The 26,148-nt window shown below is 47.0% G+C and overlaps 3 protein-coding genes across 3 annotated transcripts; 1 reads left to right on the top strand and 2 right to left on the bottom strand.

Annotated features, from left to right (window-relative positions):
- Positions 1-11,304: 11,304 nt before the first annotated feature.
- Positions 11,305-12,492, bottom strand: FOXG_16222 (uncharacterized protein; the record flags this gene model as incomplete). Its single annotated transcript, XM_018396293.1, has 2 exons — positions 11,305-11,998; positions 12,122-12,492. The coding sequence occupies 2 exons, from the start codon at positions 12,490-12,492 to the stop codon at positions 11,305-11,307; spliced, it is 1,065 nt and encodes a 354-aa protein (XP_018256846.1).
- Positions 12,493-13,405: 913 nt separating this feature from the next.
- Positions 13,406-13,810, top strand: FOXG_16221 (uncharacterized protein; the record flags this gene model as incomplete). Its single annotated transcript, XM_018396292.1, has 1 exon — positions 13,406-13,810. The coding sequence occupies one exon, from the start codon at positions 13,406-13,408 to the stop codon at positions 13,808-13,810; it is 405 nt and encodes a 134-aa protein (XP_018256845.1).
- Positions 13,811-15,690: 1,880 nt separating this feature from the next.
- Positions 15,691-16,770, bottom strand: FOXG_22377 (uncharacterized protein; the record flags this gene model as incomplete). The annotated part of the gene is made up of 4 exons (XM_018402785.1): positions 15,691-15,997; positions 16,048-16,421; positions 16,487-16,560; positions 16,608-16,770. The coding sequence occupies 4 exons, from the start codon at positions 16,768-16,770 to the stop codon at positions 15,691-15,693; spliced, it is 918 nt and encodes a 305-aa protein (XP_018256844.1).
- Positions 16,771-26,148: the final 9,378 nt, after the last annotated feature.

Raw genomic sequence — 26,148 nt, 5'->3', positions numbered from 1 at the left:
GCCGAATACAATGCAGTTGAAAATTTGGATTTTGTATGGGAGGAGCGAAATTTTGGTTATGCATTAGGTGGGGTTATGCATTAGGTGGTCCTGGATGGTAAGCCGTTTTGCCTGGAGGCGTCATTCTAGAATGTGCATTCAAGCCACCCATAAGCCCTTGCGGAATAATGGCGTATCGACAGAACGCCAGGTGCGGAACAACTCGTTCTCAGTAAGCAGCGCGAAGGATCCTTGGATTCTGGGGTATATGTCAGCCTTATAGCCCTAACGACATAGCCCGCGACTTAACGAACTATATATATATATATATATATATCAGTAATGCGTGGAGGGTGCGGGTTGGAGCGGCGTCGTGTAAGTGTTAGTGGAAATGGCGGGCGGGTTCAATAACACGTTAAAAATTCCCAGTAAATCAACCACATCAATGCATAAGGAAAAGAGTAGATGAATCGATAGCTTTCAATGTAATAAATCTTTTTAAGAGACACTAGAGGATTTTATTTATTGAGAGAAATGGTTATTGTCTATTGAAGATAAAATTCAAGGTCGATTTGACATCTGGTAATCTAAATCCCTGATAAGTGGCATTAGAAACGGGCGAATGAGAGGAATTATAAACCAAAAAGAACCTTGTCAAGCCTAAAAGTAGCCAATACGATGCATTTTAAAATCGAAAGAACCCTGTTATGTCCTCATGAACGAATAAGAAAATGCTATGGCTTACTATATCCTGCATGTCCTTTGGTAGACAAGATTGTCAAGATCAACAGTAAGCATACTTAACTACATCGCAACCAAGCAAAGACAATATTGCACATAAGGATCCTCTTACTTACATTAGAAGAATATAGGTATAACTTGAATAATGACCTTACTGTATTACTTGATGATAAAATCAAAAGGGAAAAGAACCTTGCCTAAAGTATATAATGTCATTAGTATCTATTAGAACCTTTTCTTATTTTAACCTACCCTAAGGTAATTAGTTATTCTATATATCTCTCTAGACCATAGCCATCATCATCGTAATTATCACCATAAGATAAATTGCTTGCTGACTTGAATCTTGCCACTTCGTGTTGTCTAACATGACGCGTCCCCTTGTTATTATCACAGCCACGATCATCAAAACCTTGACCTTAAACCAATTACTTGTCTTAACTATGGCATAACCTAGCTAAACTCTATCACTACCATTGTGACTTTCTTACTTCCCTATCCAATCAAAGACCAGAGAGTGCCAGAGTTCCCAGGTAAAAACACCCTCTTTCTCATAAATAGTGTTTTTACTCATTTCGGGACGTCACATTAATATGAATAGAAGCCAATAATAATTAGTAGCTTATTAAGGGCAAAAAAGGGGATGATATAGACTAAATTCATAATAAACAAATGCAGGAGGAAATAGTAGGATGAGAGTTCGTGAAGATCGCGATGCATTATATAATACCAATTCATAACAATACTCACTGAAGATAGGTCGCCGAGCATTGACCGCACAAGAAAAGGCAGAACGACAGAGGCAACGACAGGAGGCGCTCCGCGCGAAACAAACGCTGGAACTTGCTCGAGAGTGTGCTCTCGATCCTCATCTACGCGTGGTTGTTGACCGTCCATTGCCTGCGTCATCCGCATCACAGACTATAACGGCTACTATAGGTTCATTCGAGTCCACCTCTTCTATCAATCTATATCTACTGGCTAGTGTTCTAACGACAAGGCTTATATGACTAGCTCGACCGTACGCAAACGAAGGCGATAGTCCTGTGGATCCGCTAGCACGAGAAAGGCACGCAGCTTCAACCAGTGATCGGAATGGTCTGGTCTGGACCCCCAGACCAGACCAGACCATTCCGATCACTGGTATCCGGGAATAAAAACTCAGCAGAGGTGAACCGGCTCAGTATCCCATCTGCCAGTAACCGGGGAGAAATCGAGACGACTTGTCACTTTTAATAGTAGTTAACAAACATAATAGGTCCCCCCGAACTCACCAACATGTTCCATGGAGCTGTGCAGGATAAATGAAAACGCAAGCTATCATATGATTGATGGCCTAGCCACGAAGTCAAAAGTGCAGTAGTTCGACTTCGACCATGCGATACAAACTCTCCTTGCTGAATTTAAGTTCAGCCACGAAAGCTTGTACTGGCAGCACAGGTGACAGAATGTCTCAGTATGACGCCTCACACAAGGTCCCCACTCGGCACGAATAGTTGCAAATCTCGGGGGACAAAGTTCGTGAGGTCATGATTACTCGGTATTGGTTAACCCCTACGCATTGTGCTTTTCATGTGCCGGTTCTGACATGTGCACACCCCGATGGCATGAAGTGTGATACGCACAAGGGACAAGTATAATGTTGCCCCAGGTACCATGGAGTAATGCAACCCGAATGGAATGTATGCCCACACGGTAACCGACGGACGATATCACTATCCGCCATCGTTTCCAAGCATATAGCGCTATATAACAAGGACAGTCAATTTAAGAATGAAACTGTCTGTTAACTTAAATGGCTTACCAGATTACGAGCGCGTCAGGCCAGGCCGAATGTTCTCCTGGGCCCTCGATTTCCATCTCTGTTGTTACTTGTTTATACACCCGCGGCGGAGCTATTGAGTCTAGCTGTTGCAGGTTGCTAACCTCGGAGTTTGTGCTTCTCGACGACTGGACGCTCTCTGACTCTGAGCTCGCGAGCGTGTTGTTACTAGGGGTTCTGAATTTAATGCTTTCTTATTGTTAGCTCTAGTACATATGCTCTTATTTGTCGACCAGGGCACGACATACTCGTATATGAGAAGGATATATAAGATAAGAAAAACCACGATAATGATGATTATGGGGATTGGATGCGCTGGGGTTTGGTCGTCTTGGCTCGGTGGGGTACTATTTAATATCGTCATGATTGCTTGATGGTTTCTTAATCAGACCACTTAGTCTATCATTCCAAAATGCACGAAGTGCGTAACCGCCGGATTTATATTATAATGTTCAGCTTCGAGCCTATATCAGGCTCACGTAGCTTGAACTTTTCGTTAGCATTCCTACGCCGGGACCATGGTCCGCTATTGGCTTTGGCCTGTTGTGGTCTGATCTGGAAAGTTTATGTCGAAGGCTCCACGCAGACTCCTTATTTTCGCATGTGATCTTATCCCCCTTCCTTCCAGATCAATCAGGCCCCCCAACTGCAACAGCCTTACCCATACACAACCAGCCGCCAGTCGCCGCCAGTCGCCGCCAGAAGAGTTGTCACTGCAAAGCTAAAAGGTCGCTCGAGGATTGCTCTCCGCTACCCACTCAAGCCATCAAGCCAATAGGTGCGATATCCACAGTCCTGATAGTGGTAGTCGGCGCTGCGGCTCCACTAATGAAGACAAAAGCAACCTTCCACCTTTTGCGAGCGCACAATGATCCACGCCCTAGCCCACCAAAGTTTAGTCGGCTCAGGCGGAAGGTTCAGGCCCAGGAAGCGGCCTAAACAAACTGTCTGATCTATCCCTTTGAGTGCCACAGCCCTTCAGGATCGTCACAACAGGGATATATAACCAATCAAAGTAAGTAAATAAGCCGCTACAGGCCAACTTGTACTCAAGCCGCGATAGAGGGTTGTCAGCCAATTGAAATTGCTGAATTAGATGGCTATACCGCCAAAGAGGTAGCCCAGTTACAGGCGAAGACAGCTCTTTCAACTGCGCTTGGGGCGGAGTTTTTGTCACCTTCTTGTACGTGGGGTAAAGTGGGTCGAGATACCTACTGAAGGGCTGTGGCACTCAAAGGGATAGGTACATAAGGACAAGGAAATTGCGCTGTCAATCAAACACTTCACATGGCAAAAACCCAGGAGGGGCCTCATAGGGACACGCCTAGGCGCGCCTCCACTCCTGAACGCGTAGCCGGCGCCTGCTACAGAGGCGCCCGGGCGCGCTTTTAGACTTTTTACGTTTTAAATTCTACAAAATTAGTAGAATTTATTTAAAAATTAGGGAAAAATATCTATGCTATCTATTACATTATATCTATATATATATCTTATTTTAATCACTATATCTTTAATATTCAATTAGTTATAAGGTATTTCAACCTGCGCTTAGTCATCATTCATGAAATTCGCGCGCCCAGGTGCGCGATTAGTCTCATTCAACTTTTAATAATTATAATAAAATTAAAGAAAATTAACGATAAGAAAAGTAAGATCATAAGCATATTTATGATGCTATTACATATTACATACAGAGTTTTTATAGTTTAATATGAATGAAATGTTAGGTTATTAAAGAAAACGTAAAAAAATCTAAATGCGCATCCGGGCGCGCGTGTAGCGGGCGCCCGCGTAGGCGTGCGGATTATGTCAGCCCTCAATTTGGCCCAAACTCCACTGTCGCGGTTTTCAGGGGCTGCACCCATTGCTGCTTTGCTCGTCACAACTGTAGTCCCTAGGTGCGGGCTTCATCATGGCCCAAGCGACGTTTCCTGATGATGTGCTCCCGCCAGAGGGTACATACGATTCACGAGAGGCTCTGCTCGCCGCTATCAACAAGTGGGCAGCACCGAGAGGATACGCGTTCATAACTGGAAGATCTTCACGATCAACTAGCGGCAGGCAGATTATCACCTACGCATGCGGTCGATGGTGTCGTCCGCCTACCATGCAGTACCCACCTGCCGGTCATACCCACCTACCGGTCAGCGAAAAAAGAATTTCCCCATACAAAATGTCCAACTTCACTTGCACAGTGCTTGGCCAAAATTGAAGTTATTTACATGAAACAGATTGTGTCTTACTGAGAGTTTCATGCTGTTTCATATTGGCATATTCATTTGTATTTTACACAAGCAGTTTGGTCGCATGGCACTAAGGTAAAATTTCTCAAATGTCTCCTTCATCACCCAGCCTCCCCGAAATTTCTTCAAATTTTTATCTATAGCAGCTTCCTTTAATCGCCTTGAAATTGCCTCAACAGTCCTATACAGAGAATGATGTCATTGAAGCTATACTGGATGTTACAGATAATCTCCTCTCGCAGCACCAGGCCGCCCAGAAGCATGGAATGCCCCAAACCACTCTGTCTGACCGATTAAGAGGCCTACCGTCAAAGCCCGAGGTCACCCAACCTGCCTAGCTGTTATACAAATCCCAAGAGGCTAGATTAGTTACATGGATACTTCGACAAGAGGCCTTGGGCTATGCTCCTTCCCACAGTCAAGTTCGCGCCACCGTAGCTGCCCTGTTGAGATAGCAGGGCCGGGAAAGGCCTATCGGTGTACACTGGCTAGCCAGGTTTATTAAACGCCATCCAGAGATCGATACGAAGGTAGGAAAACGCCAGGAAGCTGCAAGGTTCAATTCTTTTACCCCAATGGCCGTCAATTGGTACTTTAATATCCGGGAGAGCGAATATGGCTGGATCAAGCCTGAGAACACGGTTAAGGTTGACGAGGGCGGTATCATGGCTGGATTTGGTGAGTACTGACCACTTCTGATACAAGACTTACCAATAAGTTGCAAATCTAGGTTTGGATTCCCTGGTAATTGGCAGTAGCGATCCCAGGAGGAAGGCCTTCCTCAAAGGCTCGCAGTCCAGCACTTGGACTAGTTTTACCGAAGCCGTCACTGCAGATGGCCGTCTTCTAAAGCCGGGAATTATCTTCAAGGGCAAAGAACTTCAGAAGCAGTGGTTATTGATGGGTTTAACAAGATCGCCGACTGGTATTATATCACGTCCGATAACGGCTGGACAGACAACCATATCGCGGTCGAGTGGCTCAAAGAGGTTTATCTGCCCCAAATCCATCCAGCAGATGAGTCTGATGCAAGGCTCATCATATTAGATGGCCATGGGAGCCATGTATCTGTGGGTGTCTACCTGTTCTCGATCAGAAATATCGCTGACTGAAATTCCAGGATGAGTGGATGGCCACGTCTTTTTTAAACAACGTGTATTGCTGTTACCTGCCTGCACATTGCTCTAATGACCTACAGCCACTGGCTAATGGTGTTTTCAACACATCCAAGGCTGCATATCGAAAAGAACTCCAAAAACTGGCAAGCCTGACGGATTCTGCGCCCGTGGACAAGGTCAACTTCATCAAGGCTTATGCCAAAGCCAGGGAAGTGGGTATGACGAAGAAAAACATCCTTTCAGGCTAGCGAGTAACTAGGAACTAGCCGATTTCACGACGGAAAGCGCTCATACATGCCGAAATTCAACCAGACAAGAAGAAAACGATGCCTGGATCAGACGGCCACAGAGACGGGCAAGTCGACTCTGATAACCAGTGCTGGATAGCCACGCTATGAAACTGAAACTGGGGGGAGTTTCAGTTTCACGAAACCGGGCGTCAGTATAGTTTCAGTTTCATATGAACCGGTTTCAGTTTCATACGAAACAATATCCAGTTGCAGTCCAAATTTTTGACAAGCTCGGCATCGATATACTCCTTATCTCCAAGTACCCCAAAGATGTTTGGTATTATCTGCCTACCTACACTACCAATTCCCTAGGCTCGCCATCACTTTCTGCCCTCTTACTCCTCTCTATATCTTCTTGGAGTATCCTTACAGCCGCGTCGATATCCTCCGCTTCCCTAAACACCCCTGCAAGAAGCGGCCTGCTCTTTCCCTTTGGAACGCTTATCCAACTTTTAATGCACTCACATGCCTCTACCATTTTGGCAGACATGCTACTTCTATCCCATCTAACCTGCCGTCTTGCGCCTGAGAAGGTTCGCTCTGCTTCCGTAGACATGGGGGGGGATGCAGAATATGTCAATAGCCATACGGCAGAGGAGGGGGAAATTCTCTCGCTGGGTCGGTTCAAGCCACCACTGTAAGGCCGTTTGTTGTCCAATCCCAACCTGTGAGCCCTGCGAAGCATCATCAAAACCAGGCCATTAGAAGGCTTCAAATTACTTGCATAAATGAAGCGGTCGAATTCATCCTTCACCTCACTCGCTGTGCTGTACACCTTCTGCCTCCAGCGATCAAACTCATCGAGTTCTTGCTCTTTCTCCTGTTGTTCATCTGGGAGCTGGTAGCTCTTGTAGTCTGTGGACCAGATCTCCCTTACAGCCTTCACGGCATTGCTGACCCAGGCTGGGTTTCTCTTCCACTGCTCACTCAGATAGCTCTTTCGGAGTGCTGGGTGGAGGAGAATACCGGCCACGTACACCGGGGCTTGGTCGGTAAGCTGGTAATACTTCTCGAACTTTAACCAAGCCACGTGAAAGCGCGCGTAGAAGCGTGGGCCACTGAAAGCACAGGTTTTTAGTCCGCGTGAAGTGATGATGGAGGAAATCCCATATGGGAGAAGAACTTCATCGAGTGTATTCTCCCGGCCTTGGCGCACCGAGATCTGGTGGAATACTTGTAAGAACGCATGAATATCTCCTAGTTCGTTCCAGTCGTTGTGGTCCAGTGCATCTTTCTCGATTTTGGCATGATTTTCTTGAATCCAATCCATGAACTTTGCCCGATTCTCAATTGCCACGTCAATGAGGCGAAACCATGAATTCCAACGTGTGTCATTGTCCCTCGGCAAGGCCCTGCCAATCTCGGCCTTGAAGTCGTTGTAAATGCTGGTAGAGCTCCTTGAATATATGCACAAGTTGTGAAGTTTCCCCAGAACACTAAACTCCCGCCATTCCTCGGTAGCTTGTGCCTTCGTAATAATGCCCCCTTCTTCTCTTTCGGATAGCCTGCACAGCCGCTCATACGCCTCATCAATCCCCTCTCTCTCATCCTCTTGAATCTTCTTTGCTTTACTCCGAAAGAGGAAGGCTTGAACGATGAGGTTCATGATGTGGCCACTGCAGCGTAGTCGCCTGGCAACCGGATCTAAACCATCAATCTCTTTTGCGATATCGTCAAGCATAGTGTCGTTAGCGTCGTGGTTATCCATCGTAAAGTAGCCAACCTTTCCTCTGAGATCGTACTCTTCGACAACCTCCAGGAAAGCCTTGGCTTGCAATTTCCCGTTGTGGCTTCCTTTGAACTCGCGCAGCGACAATAACGCTTGAGCGACTCCTCTCGTCTCCGCATCTACAAAATGGACCACGATTGCCTGGTATGCCGCCTTCTGTTCCGATGAGGTCCACATGTCAATGGTGAAGTGGACCATAGATGAGAGAGAATTATGAAGCTTCTTGACGAGTCCTTGTTTTTGTTGAGCGAAAGTCTTTTTGAGAAGCTTCGGCACCGCTCTGCGGCTGAGTAGGAGGACGTCCCGGGCCATATAGTTGCAGGAGAGTATAACAGCATGAAACTCGGGGTACTCGATGAATGTGTGGGCGATATTGCGAACCGCAAGAAGCCTGGCAAGTGCTTTCTCGAATGCAGGAATATTAATAGCGTTTGCCAAATATTTTTCCTCAGTAAGGTCTCGACTGGCTTGACGTTCCTCCTGCCTTCCGAACAAGTCCGTAATGGTGCCATGTTGCTGCTTCTTCAGATCCGACCTTCCCACATGCTCTATCACCCGGATGCCATGAAAGTCCCGCAGGTGCTTGCGGGCTCGACTCAGGTTCGTCGTTATCGAATTAGGCTTTTTCGTGGAGTCGCAGTGCTTGCAGTACCAAATTTCGTGGTATGAGGTATCGCGAGCTTTCTCCCCTCTCTCTTCATAAGGGCCACGCGCCTCGTTCCAAGTGCTTTTGTTCGTACGGCCTTTGGCGCGCTTGCCAGCCCGATCAGAGAGAGAGAGTGATCCAATGTGTGCTTCGCGGGAACGGGAGAACCAGGAGAAGCAGACCCCAAGAGCTCATCAGAAGGCTCCGATAACAAGGGAGCGGGCGAAGCTGATGACATGTTGTCGGACAATTAATTCCACAGGGATCAGTGATGGCACCAGTCAACTGATAAGAATTAACTAAAGAACAAATGAAATTGAACCGCCATGTGTTCGGGCACAGCTATTTAAGCTCATGTCGTTAGGATTGGAGTCCTTGATGCGACAAGCTGGACGTAAAACCGGAGACACGACTCCAAAGTACGGGCCGCGTTTCACATCCAGTCGCACGAACCTAGTGGTGATATGCGACACATATTTACTATTAGCAAGTTTCTAACTGCGTTGAAGGCATTTGGTTTGCAAAATTTTCTTGGTTAAGTACTAAGATATTTGGGACTCATCGGGCGTATATGAAACATATGAAACCGACTGAAACATATGAAACTGGGGGAGTTACTGTTTCATACGAAACCGGGTCCAGGGACTGTTTCAGTTTCATATGAAACAGTATGAAACAACACGCGTGGCTATCCAGCACTGGATAGAATAACGGGATGCGGCCGAGTTTCCTGGTCGGATGGACGGTGACCTCGTAGGAATAGCCAGTCAAACCACGTTCGTATGTGTCAGGCCAATTTGGTTTTCTCTGGAATGGAAGAAGACGTCGGTCCGGATCATGGAGAAAGGCGGCATCTGGGGAAGCCCCCATATCCAAGCAGCGTCTCCCGATGGCCGCGTCGCCAAAGTAGCAGGCCCAGGATAGAGAGTTGTATATACCGTCATCGATGTCTCGCCGCATCATTATTGGCGTCATAGTCGCGACGAGGTTTCGGCATGTCTGGAGGAGGCATTTGATATCGGCTTGGTCGAGGTGATCGGTGATGGAACTGATGATTTCACAAGGTAAGGAGGTGATTGAACAATTTGTTTGTTTGGACAAAGCACGGGGTTGGAGTGCCATTGCCACTAATCTCCGACAGATATAGTTGAAGAGTGAGAAAATTGAGCTGAGGTCTACTGTACGCCGTCATTAACTGCTGTTTAGCCTTTGGCCTTTGCCTATTAGCTAAATATCACTACGTACCTTGTGGATCTACTCCCTAGTTCCCGATGACTAAATCTCACTGTCTGCTTCGGGGATCCACCAAGTGCCCGATGAGATTCGCCGAATCTTCCTCGAATCATACTCTAACACATAAAATTGGGTTGGGGGCTGTGTGACCTGTGCCTTGCTCTATGGAAGGAGTCGATCCTATTTGGCGTAACCATAACATGTTAATTCCACAAACCACAGTTCTCGCAGTTGTTGTGTTTTCCTATATTGTAGCTCGTAATTGGGCGTTGCGGTGTAGAAGTATCTGGTATCGAAATAAGCATATTGTGTTAATCGATTGGAGAAGAATAACTTGCGCTGACGAGGCCAAAGCTAGAGACAAAAGAGTATCCCCATCCCTGCCGCCAATGGATTGGAATAGCCATTGATCCTTCAAAGCAACGGATCTCAGCACCCAGAACTCAATCTTTTTCCAGGATCAAATCGTGAACTCCTTTCGAGTCATCTTCACCTAGGATCACGAGGTAATCTCACAGCAAATCCTCCTTGACGTCGGGCATCGACAGTAAGACGAGCGCCGTAGTCAGCTTGAATATGGGTCCAGATTCATGATGTAGAATCTTAGAGTGCTAGTTCGAGTGGATGCCCCTCTCTCAAAAGATGTAATGTTCCATTGAATCGTACGACAGTGAGATGCTAAAAGTTTGCATCCGGGTCTCACCAAGCCTTTCTAGCCTTTTTGAGACATATACTACCCGATTAAGCATACTTCAGCTGCACCTGCAATGTCAGACGCTCTCGCCGAATAGATTCACTTATTGGGGTGCACATCTGTTTGTACTAATTGTAGGCCTTGTAAATAAGTATGAGAGAATTTCAGGGACCACGTAAGCATAACTTGTTATTTCTAAGTCAACAAAAAGCTATAACAAAAGAGTCCGATGACTCAGCATATCAGTATCTCTATCAAAATTGAAGGCCCAAATCATTATTACAGGGTTCATCGCTGCGACAGGAGCCTCAGCAAACTGCATCCAACGCTTGGGGCTGGGGCATTATTTATGAGAGAGTTAGAGGCTCTTATTTCAGTGTAGGAAACCATTTTGAGAGGTGAGCAGTTCTGTCAGGCGGATCCGAGAAGCTTAGAAGGGTACAAGTTGAAGGGGGTTGAAAACATTGCTTGTCGAATAACATTGGTTGAAGGATTCAAGGCGCCAGACCCTTTTCGCATTCTGAGTTAGCCAATCACGTGGCATTTTCCATATTACGCCGCAGTAGCTAAAACTTTTCAAGATGGGGAAAGAATGAAAAGGATAATCCAACATCTCTGAAGTCATTACATAAATGAACGTATAATAGAGTTATGTAAGGTGGGCAATTGACTTCTGCTTAGATCATGGGTTTTGGCACACAGTTTGAATGAAGCACTTCTTATAACCCTGACCCCGTCTACTGGCTATCTCTTTCTTGATTGTCTACTCTATTACGCTCCAAAAACACCTCTAATATAAACTCTAACACCTAAAACTCAGCGCCAGCTTGAATGGTATAGGTCTTCTCTGTCTGCTTGACTACAGTAACCTCAACTCCCCAGCCAGGAACCAGGGACAGCGTTCCATCGTTCTTGTCGTAGACACTATCAGTACCACAGCCACCTGATCCTGGGGTTACATCCAGAACACGGACAGGACCATAGCCTGTCTTGACCGAGGTGTCAACCGTGTAGAGCAAGACACCGGGGGCGCAGACGCCTGAGTCAAGACCCTCCGGTATACGGGCCTCTGCGACAAGTGCTGAGGTTTGGTTCACGGCGACGACAACGGCTTTGATGTCATTGTCAGAAGTCTTCAGCTCTAGTGGAGTAAGAGTGTGCTGAGTAGTTCCTCGCTCCGATACACAGTCAATAGACTTGTCATTGATCCAACCCAGGCGCCACTTATCCCAGGCGAAGAAATCGGGGCCAATGCCAGAGACGTCCCCCATGGCACTCCAGCCACCGACGTAGTAACCCAGGCCAAGATTCTCAAACGGGTAGAAGTCAGCCAAGCACATGGTGTGTCCCGTTTCGTGAGCCAATGCAATCCAGCTTTTCGGCCCCCAAGTTGTTACTGCGTCGGTTCCAACGGTGACGGTCTTCCTGGCAACATTATCACCCTGTCTGGTGTTGGCTCGTGTAACAAAGGTGATGGATCGAGAGATTCCTCTGCCACCGGCGCTATTTACGGGAACAACGTAGAGGACATCCGACTCGGGGGGTGGGGGGCGAGTGCCTTTGGCCGTATAGGCGTCGAGAGCATCCTGGATGTATTCTTGATGTTCTGCCCACGTGAGACCTCACTCCCAGCCATAAGATGCAGCAGATGTGGGCATGCGGTAGAACTTGGACAGATCAGCCGTGACATGGAAAGACAGAGCCCCGTGAGAGGCCTGCTTGTACCATTCGGCTGTTTGGGGGACCACGGCGTCGTAGAGCGATTGGGGGGTTTCACCCTGAGCAGGTTCGGCATCGGAAAAGTCGACAAAGATCATGAAGCCGTTGAGAGTTCCGGTGCTTGGGGCACAGTCCCCATTGTAGTTGAAGCCGACACTTAGATCCACGTTGTCAATGGCAGCCAACTTGCAAGTGGTTTTCGACTTAGGGGGTGCTGGCTTGCAGGCAGCAGCGCTGGTTACAGCAAGCCAAAGAATAGAACGAAACAGAATCTTCATGATTAGTGAGCTGGATTGGAAAGAGGGCGAGATGGCAAGTGAAGGGAGAACAGTTCCATGACTTGTACACTGGGGCATCCTTATACTATCCTCATTCTCAGCTTGTGAGGCCCATCGTGCACTGCCAACTCGCTGTTTTACCAGCGTTGTCAATTACACGAGATTTACCAACTGGCAAGTCTCAATTGAATCGTCAGCGCGTTTCAGCTCCGCCAGCCACTGTGAGCGAACTTCGGGGCTCACGTCAGCGGGTCAGTCGCCTTCTCCGGTGTCCACTTCTCTGATTGGCTAGTATAAGCCTCTGTACAGGGTCTGAAGACATTATTATGGAGTCGCCATCATCAATCATCCAGATAGAACAATTTCTTTTCTGACGCTACGCCACGGGGCCATTCAAGCACAGCCCCTTTAGCTCAAGGCTCTCTATGGGGCTCAGTGGAGCTGGCCGAAGCTATGCTGTGCCGCCAGTGGTGCTAGCTTTCGGTTAGATGGCGTGATTTCATTTGGGACGGTCTATCCGCAGGTGAAAGCATTTGTTAGATAACTGTGAAATGAGCAGTAAAAGGCTGCTGGTGATTGAGGTCAGAGCTACCAAGCGGCTGAACATGACATCAGCTGTCATCATGTCACTGCCTCACGCAAATGGTGACATGGACAGATCCCGAGGTTAGTTTTGGAACTTCGGCCTTCGTAGTTTTGGTGTAGGAAAGGAAGCACATTGAACATCATGAGCCCACATGATTGACAGCTACAATGATAAAAAGGGTACGATATCCCGCCGTTGTATCTATCATCATCACTATCAACCCTTCAACAATCAACACAGCTCACGCACAACCCTCCAATCTTTGGTTCTTTCAACTTGAGACCTTGTCTTTGCTTCAACCTTCTTTACTCATCCTTTACACCATCTATGATGCGCTACTCCTATGCTCTTCTTGCCTTTGCCGTCACGGCTCTGGCACTTCCTACCAACAAGCCCGCCGACGATGGTAAATGGGTTCCTGGCAAATACGAAGGCAAGGGAGCCCACTTTGACGATGGTAAGTGGGCTGCCGAGAAATATGATAAGAGAAACGATGATGGGTCCTGGCACTCCGGCAAGTACGAGGGCGAAGGTACTGGCCACGATAATGGCAAGTGGACGCCTACCAAGTACCCCGGTGACAAGTCCAAGATCAAGAGGAACGACGATGGCTCCTGGAAGCCTGGAAAATACGAGGGTGAGGGCAACAATTTTGATGATGGCAAGTGGACTCCTGGTAAGTACGAGGGCAAGGGAACTGGTTTTGATGACAGCAAGTGGAGGAGCAACTAGACAGTCTCTTGTCTGAAGATGGATTGATGCTGGTTCTAAGTGTATATATTTCTCATTTTATTCGGAAAACTCATTGTCTTTGACCATTCTGATTCTTCCTTTTTCTCGATATAGCGAATATAAAATTAACTCACTTCATTTTTATCACTATTAAAAATATCATTCTTATGCTGTTTTGAGGGATTATACTAACCTATGATTCCGGGATCAATTGCTTTCCTCGCCTGACATAGAAAGGAGCTGGAGGCACTTGTCGCAAGGCGGATGGCTATAATAACCCTATTGCAAAAAGGGTCATCAGTTCCAGCCAGTCTGGCTACAACGCCTCGTTAGGCTAACCTTTATGCATGACCGCCTTGGTCCCCTTGGAAAGAGACTTCAATGCTTCCAGAACTGACTCTGGTGAGCTGCTGTGATGCCTTCTGATCCGTTTTACGAGATATTCCGATTGCGACCCGGCCTCAAGCACCGTCTTTTAGCGTCTTCGAGACGCATGGGGTAGAGGGGCCAGTCTCCTCCTCAACTGGCGTTGGAGTCCGTAGCTGCACATCAAGTTTCGAGACCACATGTTCCGGATCAAGTGGAACAAGCCCGGCACCTCTGAAAGCTGCTTTGATATTTTCCTCTGTCATAGTGGCCTCAAATGCGGCATAAAAAGCCGGAAAGAACTCGGTCTTGGAAACGTGGGTTATAGAGCATCGGATCAGATGCTCGATTTCCCGGCCATATGCCTGCTTAAGCATGGAAAAGCACCCGACATCAAGAGACTGAAGTAAATGAGACGAATGAGGCGGCATACAAAGCGTGATGATCTTGTTCTCCTTACAATATGTCTCAAAGTCGACCGAGTGGTGGCTATCGTGGCCATCAAGGACCAGAAGACGATAGCGACTATTGGATCGCTTGACTGTAGACCGGTCAAACTGCTTTAGTCACTCGAGGCCCGTCTCATTGTTAGTCCAGCCATTTTGGGATGTTGCAATAGTCCAATCGCCTGGGAGGTTGTTTTCTCGGTACCAGTTGGCGAGGTGATACTGGCCCGAACCTATAATGAACGGCGGGATCGCTCGACCTTCCGCATTGATCGCTTGAATTACTGTAACCCATTCCCGATTTCCAGGCTGCACTGATTTTGGCTTTCCACGCCTCTCTGCACTTGTGGCTACTTTGCCGGTTGAAATCATACCGATCATAAAGTCAGTCTCGTCAAAGTTATAGATATCATCCATATGTATACCATATTTTGCAATCATGTTCTGCACGAGCTCAAACCACTTGTGAATAACAGTTGGATCTTCACATCTGGCTCTCTGATATTAATATCTCCGCTGGAAACGCATCTTAAGCTCTGGGTTGTGGCCTGATAAAATTGATAATCCAGCGCTTGCCGACTTGTAACGCATCGCGATCAGCAAGGACTCAGGAGTCGATTAGCCATTTCTTCCACAATAGAGATCTGGGAAGGAAATCCTCGCGAATCTATATCTGAAATATACCGAAGTAATGTCTGCTCCTCTAGATTGGATAGCTTCCGCGAGTTTGCCATAATATCATGTCGTGATTGAATACCGTTCTTTCGGTTACTGAGTATTACGATTTTGGCCAATTCGCTTATCGGGCCAACTCGTTTATTATATACGTTAAAATGTTATTAACATGATACTTAATTACTCTAATCAAACGTGCCTAATACTATGCCAACATCTATTTCTAGTTTATGCCTAATAGCGCTTTGAAGAAATAATCCGGACCTTAGCCCCTAGTCTGTCTAACCCACCGTCCACCCTACAATTGACCTGCCGTTCCCGCTGCACGATAATCCATCTATTCCACTTCACTCAGCCTTCTGTCGAACTACTGATATCATGTCGATGGCTTACTCAAACCTCCATCATTTCATAACCAGGATCCTCCAGATGCCTGAACGCATCGGATTGACGTGACCCGCCAACCTTCACAACACCGCTTGACCTCTTAGTCTTTTCGTGCTCAACAGAGCATGAACTAGATTTGATCCTTCCAATGACAAGAGAAAAGCACGGGAGCATGATGGGGATACAACCGGCGATGATCCCAAGTACCGGCTCGGTAGTTGTGAGCATGATTCCGTAAGCGGCACCGAAGGTCCAGTCGGTATAGTCTATATTGCGGTATACCCACACTCGAAGGCCTGTTAGGCCGCAGATACTAAACGAAAGGTCAACATGGATGTCGCCGTGGGATATAAAATAATTCACCAGAAACCCAGCCCGAAAAGCACCGTCAATTTCCACTTCTTATTTCGTTCAAGATTCATTCTCCAGAATATTGGAAGGGGTAAGACCACGCAGCTGACATCAAAGAAAAGAGCGATCAGGGTGACAGCGAGCCAGAACGATACAAGATCGCCGCACTTCCCTGGCACAGAGAAGTCATACACTAAGGCCAAAGGTCGGCAAATGGTAAAATATGCTGTCATCTGGGCGACCATAAAGAGAGCGAGACTGACGAGCTGCACATAGCAGATGTACCGTATCCACCTGTGAGGGAAGAGATGGAGATAGAATTCGGTGATGGACATTTTGACCATGGTAGTAGCGAGCATCATTATCGCAGACATGATGAAGTTGGCCTGGTATCTAGTTAGTTTAGCTTTTCCTCATTTGCTGAATAGGAGAGGATTCATACTTGGCTTACATATCGAACGACAGCGAGGTGCTGCTCAGGCACTAAGTCGGCACGATGGACACCAAGCTTACCCTGCGTCACAACTACAGACTATCAGTCGTTGAAGGTGAAAAGCGAAGACATAACGTACTAGAAAGCGCAAAACTGAGCGTTGCAAACACTGAGATCTTCTTTTCGTTAGTGTTGAATAGATGGTTGATGGTGCGTGGTCTCTCACATATGCGACGACCATGAGGTAATCGTTGATCTGCCAGGGGGTTACTTTGATCCATCGCGCCCATAGCCGGCAGCATATCGCGGTCGTCGCTATCACTAAGTCAAAGATATAAACACCGAGTTGAATATGCTGCAACGATGTCGTGAGCATTATGCCTTGACTCAACAGTTCTGCAGCTTCATCGGTCAAGATGCTGGAGGAGGCAGGACTATAATAGCGCCAAGCACGTAGTACAGCCGTTGGAACAGCTCCAGGCATGGCAAGGCCTCTGTGTTCACTTCTTTCGCTGCTAACCAAGGCATTGGCGTGCACAATCTCCTTGAAGGCAAATTCTTGACACAATCAAGGAAGCGGGGTAACAGGTTGGCGTATGGCATGTCACTGATACATTTGCCATGTTGTTGGAATGACATGTGAAGGTAAGAAGGGTTGGACTTACTACCTGCGGCCTGAGTTTGCAGCCCAGCTCAAGTCAATGTGGTCGATTTAGCAACCATGCTTGGGCAGCAGCAAGCCTGACGGGATCGAATGGTCGAATTAGATGGTCCGAATCGATATTAGCTGGCTATAGTTCCGACATCTCACGGAGTTTCATGACTCGCTGGGTCCACTTGCATCTTACAGTATATTCTAGTATGTAACTAAGCTCTTCTGGCAGAGCTACGAGTTCCGGGTTTCTCCAAATATAGCAGTATCTGCTCGTCAAGCTCCCGTTACACTTAGTCACACCAAGCCTCCTTGCCTACGGTAAGGCTACAGCTCACCAAGTGGATGCATCACTATCCAGGTTTCTGGTAACTTGGAAGAGTATATGATATGGTGGTTAATAGCTAGAAGGTGCTAAGAGATACGAAAGAAAGTCGCGTTGCAGGCCATCAACACCAAGTCCTTCCAAATATGAATATGCCGACATGGCGCAAAGCTTGACCTTGGAGAGTATGTCACTGCCGTTGCATTTTATTTCCTGTCAATCAAGATATTTGACAACTCTATATTTCTCATTCGGAACGCCTGGCCTACAACGGACCAGCTCCACCAGTGTTCAATGGCCGAACCGGGTGGAAGTGATTTCGCCTTCGCGACTTTGCCTCACGCCGCGTGGCGATCTATGACGTATAGGATCCTCACAGTCATATCCTCGATCTCGACAAATTACTCTAGACTTGACTCGTTTGGTGATCAAGGAATATGGAGAGCTCGCTCTATGCCCTTGATCATCTGAGAAGGCGTCAGCTTCCTAGCAACACCAAACGAACGACTTCGGTAGCTAGTGGCAAACAGTGGGGAGCTCGGAAGCTATTTCCTACATACCTGTGTACCAAACGACACTTTGTTCATAGATCTGCCAAAGCATGGATTCCGAACGACAGGCTAACTCAAACCTCATCAAGGGTGCGAAAAGCTGTGTCCACCTAGGCTTACATCACTAAGCTGATTTTGGCTGCTTCAGCATCGTCAGCCACTTGACCAACAATGACGACAGTTTCAGTGGCGTCCCTCTTGAACTGCCGAGCCTAGTGGACCTTGGCGGGCGCTGCCTCCTGCAATCTTGCATTAGGCCAGCTTTTTGGGCTATCTGTCTGTTGTCTTAGGTTCAAATATTAGTGATTCCGAGGTGACGGTACGCTTGCATACCCCGCAGCTCTAGCCCATTCCCTATTTTATGGGTATGACTACGACTGTTAAAGTGTGATAGGTCGGCGGCAACGGCGGAAGCTTGTTTTAATGAATACTGTACACTACGTCTCGCAGTCCAAAGTAAAAGCTAAAGCTTAAGTGAAGCCACAGGAGGTGATTGATTTCAAGCATAGCTTCAATGATGCAGCTCAACTGAGAAACCATCCATTCACCTATAGAATACATAGAGACAGAAAGTTAGGATAGTGAGTTAGATTGGCCAGTCTCAACAACGGCCAGTTTACGCCCCAGAATATTAGAACTGTTATCAATAAAATATTTGGACTTGCATGAATATCCTAAGATTTGTTGGTGCATGAGTAGGGATGACATGATTTCTAGCCCACTCGAGATGATAGGTGACAAACCAAACCTGCTGTTTTTAACAATATGTTGTTTCCTGAACCGGGCAAGCTAATAAAAACCTATAAGTCATTCTTTACTTTCTTATAGTAGGGGGCAGCAAGGGTGGAATGAACTTTACTGTGAGAAGGGTCACAGCCCAAGGCCTCTTTTCTTAGAATCATGAGCTTGCATCCTGGACCCCGAACATTTTATCGGCAGAAAATTACTGAACGGACATCATGCATATGTATCACAAGACACACCAAGCGAACCTGACCGAATCCGATCGAATATATCGTATGAAGTCAAGGGAAATGAGTACCCACCGGCTGTCAAGTTGCCCCAGGCTTAAGCCAGAAACACGGACAGTTTTCTCTGAAAAACAGGTTCATTGTTTAGTCAAGACCGATATCGTAGGTCTGACCACAATCTTGACGATAACTTCGAACGAGCGGAGTTGAAGGTGCAGTGGAGATTTTACAAGTGGTTGGTGTCAGTATAATTGTCGCTGTGCCATTACGGAGATAATGGTATGTGATGTCGAGATGCGATCTTGGTATCACTGGGAAAATCTGAGGATCGAGGTGTTCTGACACTGATTTATACATGTGCCATTTGCTTTGTATACTGAAGACATTCTCGCGTTATAGGGTTAAGGTAATCAGCATTAACAAAGCTCGTCATCATCATGACGAACGTCTAAGCGTCCCTGGATTCTGCGTTCAAAGAATCTTTCATGTACCAAAGAAAGACATAGAGGAAGGGTCCAAAAGGGTTAACTGGTACTATCCTACTTCCAAAACTGTCCTGGAAAAAGACTATCAAGACTGCTGTTGATCTAATACGGATAAGTTAAAAATGGGAATCATGAGAAGAGGCTGACCAAGGGACTGACGTAGAAAATTAGCACATCTTGGTCCCTTTTCAACCACCTGCAGACAATAGTTACGATAGTAGCCAGCCTGCTTTCTCTTGCCTCGTTTAACCAAGGTAGCATAACTTGATTATCTTCAGCAGGGCTTGCTAAGCCCAAGAGAAATGGATTGTTGCGTCTTCCCGTTATGTGCTACTAGTACTGCTTTGTTCCAAATGTATCGTCAATCTTTGGTATATTATATCATATTATATCATATTGTATAGAGTCAAAGTAAAGCAAGGCAACTCAATGTCATGCCCACGCATTGTTTAGGCCCCTGAAGCATTCTTAATTTTATTCCTCTAGAACCCGCCTGCAGTGAGCGAGACACCGACGGGGCATCTGGGTCTGTATCAAGAGGACCATAAGCTGTTGACCGGCCGCGGGTACGCTCCACAAACTCAATCACCCCGGATAATGAAATTCTTAGCTTGTACACATGTAAAAGCCGAGTAAGAAAGAAAAATCGCACAGTGGAGAGGAAGAGACTCGTGGCGTAGACAGAAACACATACAAAGGGATTCCTCGGTTGCGCGATGTTACATATGGCTTTACATGCCACACTAGCTAAGATTCTCTATACCAGAATAGGAATGGTTGAACGGCTATCAGCAGTTAATGATTCATCATTGATACCTCCGGGCTAAAGGAAGTCATCAGGCGACAGACTGTAGGCTGCACGAGTTGCGATGAGCGGTTGAGGTGCCAGCTCTACTCTCCTGCAGGTGGGCGCATCCTACATGTTGTTAGACGCAAAGGATGCTGGTATGCTTGATATTTTGCAAGTATCTGAAATTTTAAGGCCACAATCCGTGGCGAATAATACGTTAGTTAAAAGTCAAAGCGAGCGACCCCGCAATTCGTCGCCACAAAGCTTTGGCTCCTGAACGGGGACCTGCTCCGAGGCCTTTGATAGGAGAGAGCTTGGAAAAAAAGCAATAGATGGCGCTGGGTCATTCCAAAAGACATTAACAGGCACGGAGAAGAATAGTTATGTCTGCAGGATTTCTGAGCCTCGTAACAGGCTACCCACCTTATACGGCCTCATTTTAATCCTAGGACAGCTGCACCAGGCTCTAAACAGATTGGAAGACAAAGGAGGAATGTCCAGATCAATGGCTGGGCTAAACTCAAATGTTGATGATACTGATGCTATGCTTGGGTTCATCAATGGGACATTGAGGAAATTGAAAGATACAAGAAGGCCAGGTTGGGCGTGGGGGTATTTATTACATTAGTTAAGAAACTTCTGCGATAAATACATCCATGAATTCGATACAATTAGTAATTTTTTGTTCTTGCGTCATGTTTTCCGGCATCGTATTCAACTGCGCCAAGTAATATCCAAAGAGCCGTCTGCTCTTGGGCGCCACTCTCATCTCGCAAAACGAGTAGGTAGGTCATAAGGCAGATGGTAATCATGATGGATCAGCATATCAGAGACAAAACTGCTTGTGCTTTAATCGAGCTGATTAGGCTAGAATAATCTCGGTGCTCCGCGAGTTAGCACGACGGTAATGAGCAATTTATGCATAACGGCTGAATGACAAATACATTAATTCCCCTCATCGGGGCTAAGAGGGCACTAGAATTTTAATAGAATGATGTACATTCATAATATGTACCTCATGGTTGATCGCTATTGGCTGAACGACATAATAGGCCATCTCAAGAAATTGGCAAACCTGAGCATTAAACACGTTGTGACCGAGCGTTATGCGGCCGCCCTGCAGTAAAGGATGTAGCTTGGCCATAAACCACTCATAACAGGACACCTATAGTATGTAGATTGATTATGATCGGGATGCTCGGGTTAGTTCTGAGTAATATCCATCAACGTCGAGATTCCCTGCCATAATCCGAGCTACATGACTCTGAAGGTTGACTTCTCAACGTCAACCCGTAGTAGCCTTGTGCCTCGAATAGCACTTATCGACTACTACCATATCTCGGATATTAATTAGGTGCCAGTGTTGTCTGTTCGTTTACCGAAGGTGGCCGGTGCCGGTAATTAGGAAGTCATTGCTCACGTTGTTATTATTTGTCGTGTACTATGAAGTGGAAAGACGTATTAGCTTCATTACTTGATTATCTAACAGTGATTTCAGGTTGACAATTTGAAATGAGAACACAAATGTGGTCAACAGTAAGTAGGTGAAGAAGTTGACATACATAAGAACAAGAAGAAGTATGAAAGACATCTGTCCTACAAAAGTCATCAACAATCGTTTCCTCGAATTATTTCACAGTCCTAACATATCATAGCATGATGATATTTCCGAACGTTCGAAACCGATTACAAAAACCTCCTCATTCTTCGCCAGGCATTTCCCGAAAGACTTTTGCATCAGCATCACTAATAGCTTGTTCAAAAGAATTTCTATCGGCTTTGCAAACCATGCCAAGCTTCGGGAACTCGTCCGTCTCGAAATATCTCTGTACAACCTTATTTGTGCACTTAGATACGCTTTTCTGAAACCCATGCTATATGGTGTTAGGTTAAGAACAGGAAGAGCGGGAGTTTTAAACTTACACCGGCACCCTCGTGGACTAGAAGTCTGCTTCCATTGAAGCGCGAAGATACGTCCCAAGCACCACTCAGAGGCGTGACAGGATCCAATTTACCATTCACAAGAAGGATGGGGTTCTTAGTATTGATTTGGTCGAAGCCGCCATCGTACGTTTCGGCCGCGGTGAAAGGCCACTGCGCACAAGGCCAGAACTTGCCGCTGACAGAATCCGCGAATGAGCCCTGTGCCCAGGGTTGAAAGCCACTCCACTCAATCCACTAGCAGCTCAAGTGGAGTGGGTAGATCATAATCCACTGAATATCTCAGTATAGTGGATCCACTGGAAGCTATGGTGGATTGGGTGGATTGGGTGGATTGGGTGGATTGGGTGGATTGGCAAGTGCCTCTATTCTTGATGCCATGATGGTGACGCTATTCCCGAAGCCTTTGCCCACGTAGGTCCCTTATTCCAACTTCCGAGTGAGACCTTATCCCCAACGGGCTCCCATCTCGTCTTGAACGCCCACCACCTGAGTGAGCCACTTTGTTGCCCATCCTTCAAGCTGTTGATCTGAGCTAATTCGAGGTCGACTTTTTCTTCGTCTACCGAGATAAAGAAGGGATCTAATTCATGAATAATACCCGCCCTCAGCCATGAACGCAATACCTGGCACATCCCGATAATCTGGGCTTCAAGTTGGTAGCGCAGAGGGTTCACCATCCGACCTGCTGCTGAGAAAAGACGCTCACACTCAGCAGACATTGGTTGTATCGTGAGAAAATCAAGCGCCATTCGCGATAAGTTTGGATACTTGAATCGCTTCTCGTGCCAGTAAGCGAGAGGATCGTTGATGGAGCCATCACCACTTTCGCAGTGCGTAATCCAATGCAGGTATTCGTCTTCGCCTGGCGCGAGGCCATCATGACCTGCTTCTGGCGCTGTGTAGCGGTTTCGTTTAAGGTATTCCCGAAACGGATTGTCCGAAGTCTTCCGCTGCTTGGGAACTGGCTCAACGGCTGACGGCTCCTGTCCAGGCAACGTGGCCTCCCGATACTCAAAACGCCAGACATCGTGAACCATGTTTTTCGCCTCGTCAATCCACTCAGGGCGATCAGTCCAGTTGCGTTCAAACCATTTCCATCAGTATGCCGGATGGAGCGCTAGGCCAGTGTAGTAGATGGGCGTCTCGCTCAATATCTCATAGTACTCATTCAACTTCTGCCAGCCCAAATTGATGTTGATCCTGAAGTGTTCAGTATCAGGGAAGTCCTTTCGCGATGTCCTTAAAACGTTCAAGTTGCTCGAGAAGAAATTCAAAGCCTTGAATAACGTCCCAAATATTGCCATATGACCCAGTCCACCCACGTTTCCGCTTGCGGGATCTGGCCGTCGCCTTCTAGCATTTTAATCGTGGCTTCGTAGTAACTAAGTATTTGCGCAAATATTTCGACCACCTCCCAGTCCTTGTCGGATAGCTGGTTCTCTGGCTGGCAAATAAAGGGCAATGTGAGTGACTTCTTAGGACCGCCCCTCTTGGCCTTGTTCTGCTGTTCGAAGTCGATTCGATGGTGGGCAATGAGTCGTTCGATATAGTCGCGAAGTAGTAGAGCTCGTCGTATCATGTATAACTGTGACAGCCATCTCGTATCGTTGTCCAAAATAACATCCAATGGCTTCCTGGCGTTGAGTTTTGGGTCAGATGACTTGTTAAAGGCTTCTTGTTGAATGTTGCGAAGCATGCCAGTCAACAAGTCAGATCTGTGGATAGCTACCACAAGATTGTGCAGTTTGCCTGCTGGCCCCTTCTTGCGCCAAATCAAATGTTCTGCTTCGGTAAGAGGCCCTACGCCTGATATCCGCCGCTCAAAAGCGTCAGCATCATGCCCAAATAGAATGGCTTTGGCGGAGAGGTTCAAGGTATGCCCAAAACAGCGCCCTCGCCTGCGGGCCCCAACGAAGCCGAGCTCTCCACCAATAATCTCCATGGCGGTATCATTGTTTTTCGCGTTTGTCAAGCGTGAAATAGCCAATCTTGTCTTTGGATCTGATACGATTCAATTACATCGAGGATTTCTGCGGCGATATTAGGCCCAGTGTGCCTGGCGCTAACTTCAGGGAGCCCAAGCGTAATCTTGCAAGGCATGTTGTTTTCATTCCCTAAAGAAGCAACATGTGCCATATAGGGCGTATCGGTTTCCAGACCGCCAGCCGTCGAAGGAGATGTGGATAAGGCCAGGCGCCTTGCCCAAGACCTCTATCACCTTCTGCTTGTGTTGTTCAAACGCGGCAACGATCTTTTCTCGAACAGTTGTGTGGGTAATATTGGCTTTACGTGCCGAAACTGACGGGTTCAAATAATCGAAAATAGCATGGAGTTCTGCCTCCTCGGCAATTGAAAAGGAGTGATTCTTGGCCACGATCCAATCGATCAGAAGCCTCCGGAAGTGTTCCTTGTCGAAGCGTTTGATGAAGTCATTCGCAATCGCTTGTTCTCGGGGGTCGTGTAGATCGAGCTTCATGGATTCAGCGAGAGTCCGCTGCCCCGGAGGCTTTCTGCCCTTAGAATTCGCCTTCTTTTCAGCAGTTCCTTGGGTCATTCCAGGCGGAGCGCGGATCCCGTGGTCGTTGAACAGATGATTGTACGCGTTATGAATGCCATCAGCTTCGAAATGACGTGGATGTGGATTATTCTTGCGAATGCACGCTCGGCATATCCATCTGCGGGCGTCTTCCTTTTGGATGTCATATCCAAATTGCCAGGCCCAACAACGCGTCTCCCTGGCTCGCTCAGAGAACGCCCAGCCTGGGAAATGCCTCCAGAGCGTACGTTCGTACTGTTCATCGCTTACGGAAGAGGTCCTCAGAGTCGAGACAGAGGTCGAGGTTGAACGGGTAGGATACGGCGTCGGGCAGGGTGTTGATTCGGCAGCGGACCCGAAGGCGCTGTCGGAAATGTCGAAGCAGGAATCAGGCGAGGTCATGATAAAATAATCTCTTTGTCATGTCGAAATCGCAAAACATGGTGCAGGTGATGGGTCAACAACAGGTCGTCAGGTCAGCGCGAATGACGCGTCCAACGCGACCAGTTGGCACAATATGCCCTTATCCTGCAGATGTTTCAGATACTTGCTCTTTGAGCTAATTTGATGTGGACGAGCACGTAGCGAGTGCCATATTGGGGTCGGGTATTAGATAAGTCCCTAACATCCTTCACATCACGAGCTTGACGCGATTAGTATTGCTTGCAATTTTTCGCGCAGTATTGAGATATTGAGGGATCTGGACGCGTTTTTTTAATCAGCTTGCCGGCAGTTATTTAATGGTATAATTGTTGCATTATAAGTCCAAAGTATGGACAGTCGAGCTTGATATTTGCTGGATATGTTGTTGAGGAAAATGTACACCTATTGATGGCCCTCATGATGATATGCACTCACGGAGCAAATCTTAAGTATATCCATCAAGACTTACGTCATCCCAATGAGAAAGCATAGGACATTCGAATAGTGTTTCCTATATTGTATGTATTCTAAAATTGCGCTGTTCAGAAGTTTCATGGTGTTTTTGACATAGGGTAGCAATATTGCAAAAGTTATGGGGCACATCAGCCTCTGTTAGAGGTATTTTGCCAAAATACATGGGCCCCCTTAACTACCCCCACTTCTAATCCACCCAAATCCACCCAATCCATCCACGACATCGCCGAGTGGATTCGGTGGATTAGCCAATCCACTGGGGTTTTGCTAGTGGAGTGGACAGTGGAATCCACGAGTGGATCCACTACGTGGATTGGGAGGAGTGGCTTTCAACCCTGGCAGCAGTCATCCTTCATCCGAGATTCGGCATCAGCTGGTTGGAGGCTACTTGGGCCACTGAGGAGCAATTGGCCTGGGTTCGCGATGCGAAGGCGGGCATAAAGGACTACTTCGCGCGGTGGTATCAATCGAACCAGCGGACGGACGACTTACAGTCGAAGTCTGCTTCATCATTAACGAACAGGGGTAA

Source organism: Fusarium oxysporum, chromosome 6, assembly GCF_000149955.1.
Source record: "Fusarium oxysporum f. sp. lycopersici 4287 chromosome 6, whole genome shotgun sequence".
NCBI lineage: Eukaryota > Fungi > Ascomycota > Sordariomycetes > Hypocreales > Nectriaceae > Fusarium > Fusarium oxysporum.
The sequence above is the reverse complement of the archived record's forward strand: the minus strand, read 5'-3'. Positions and strand labels throughout refer to the sequence as shown.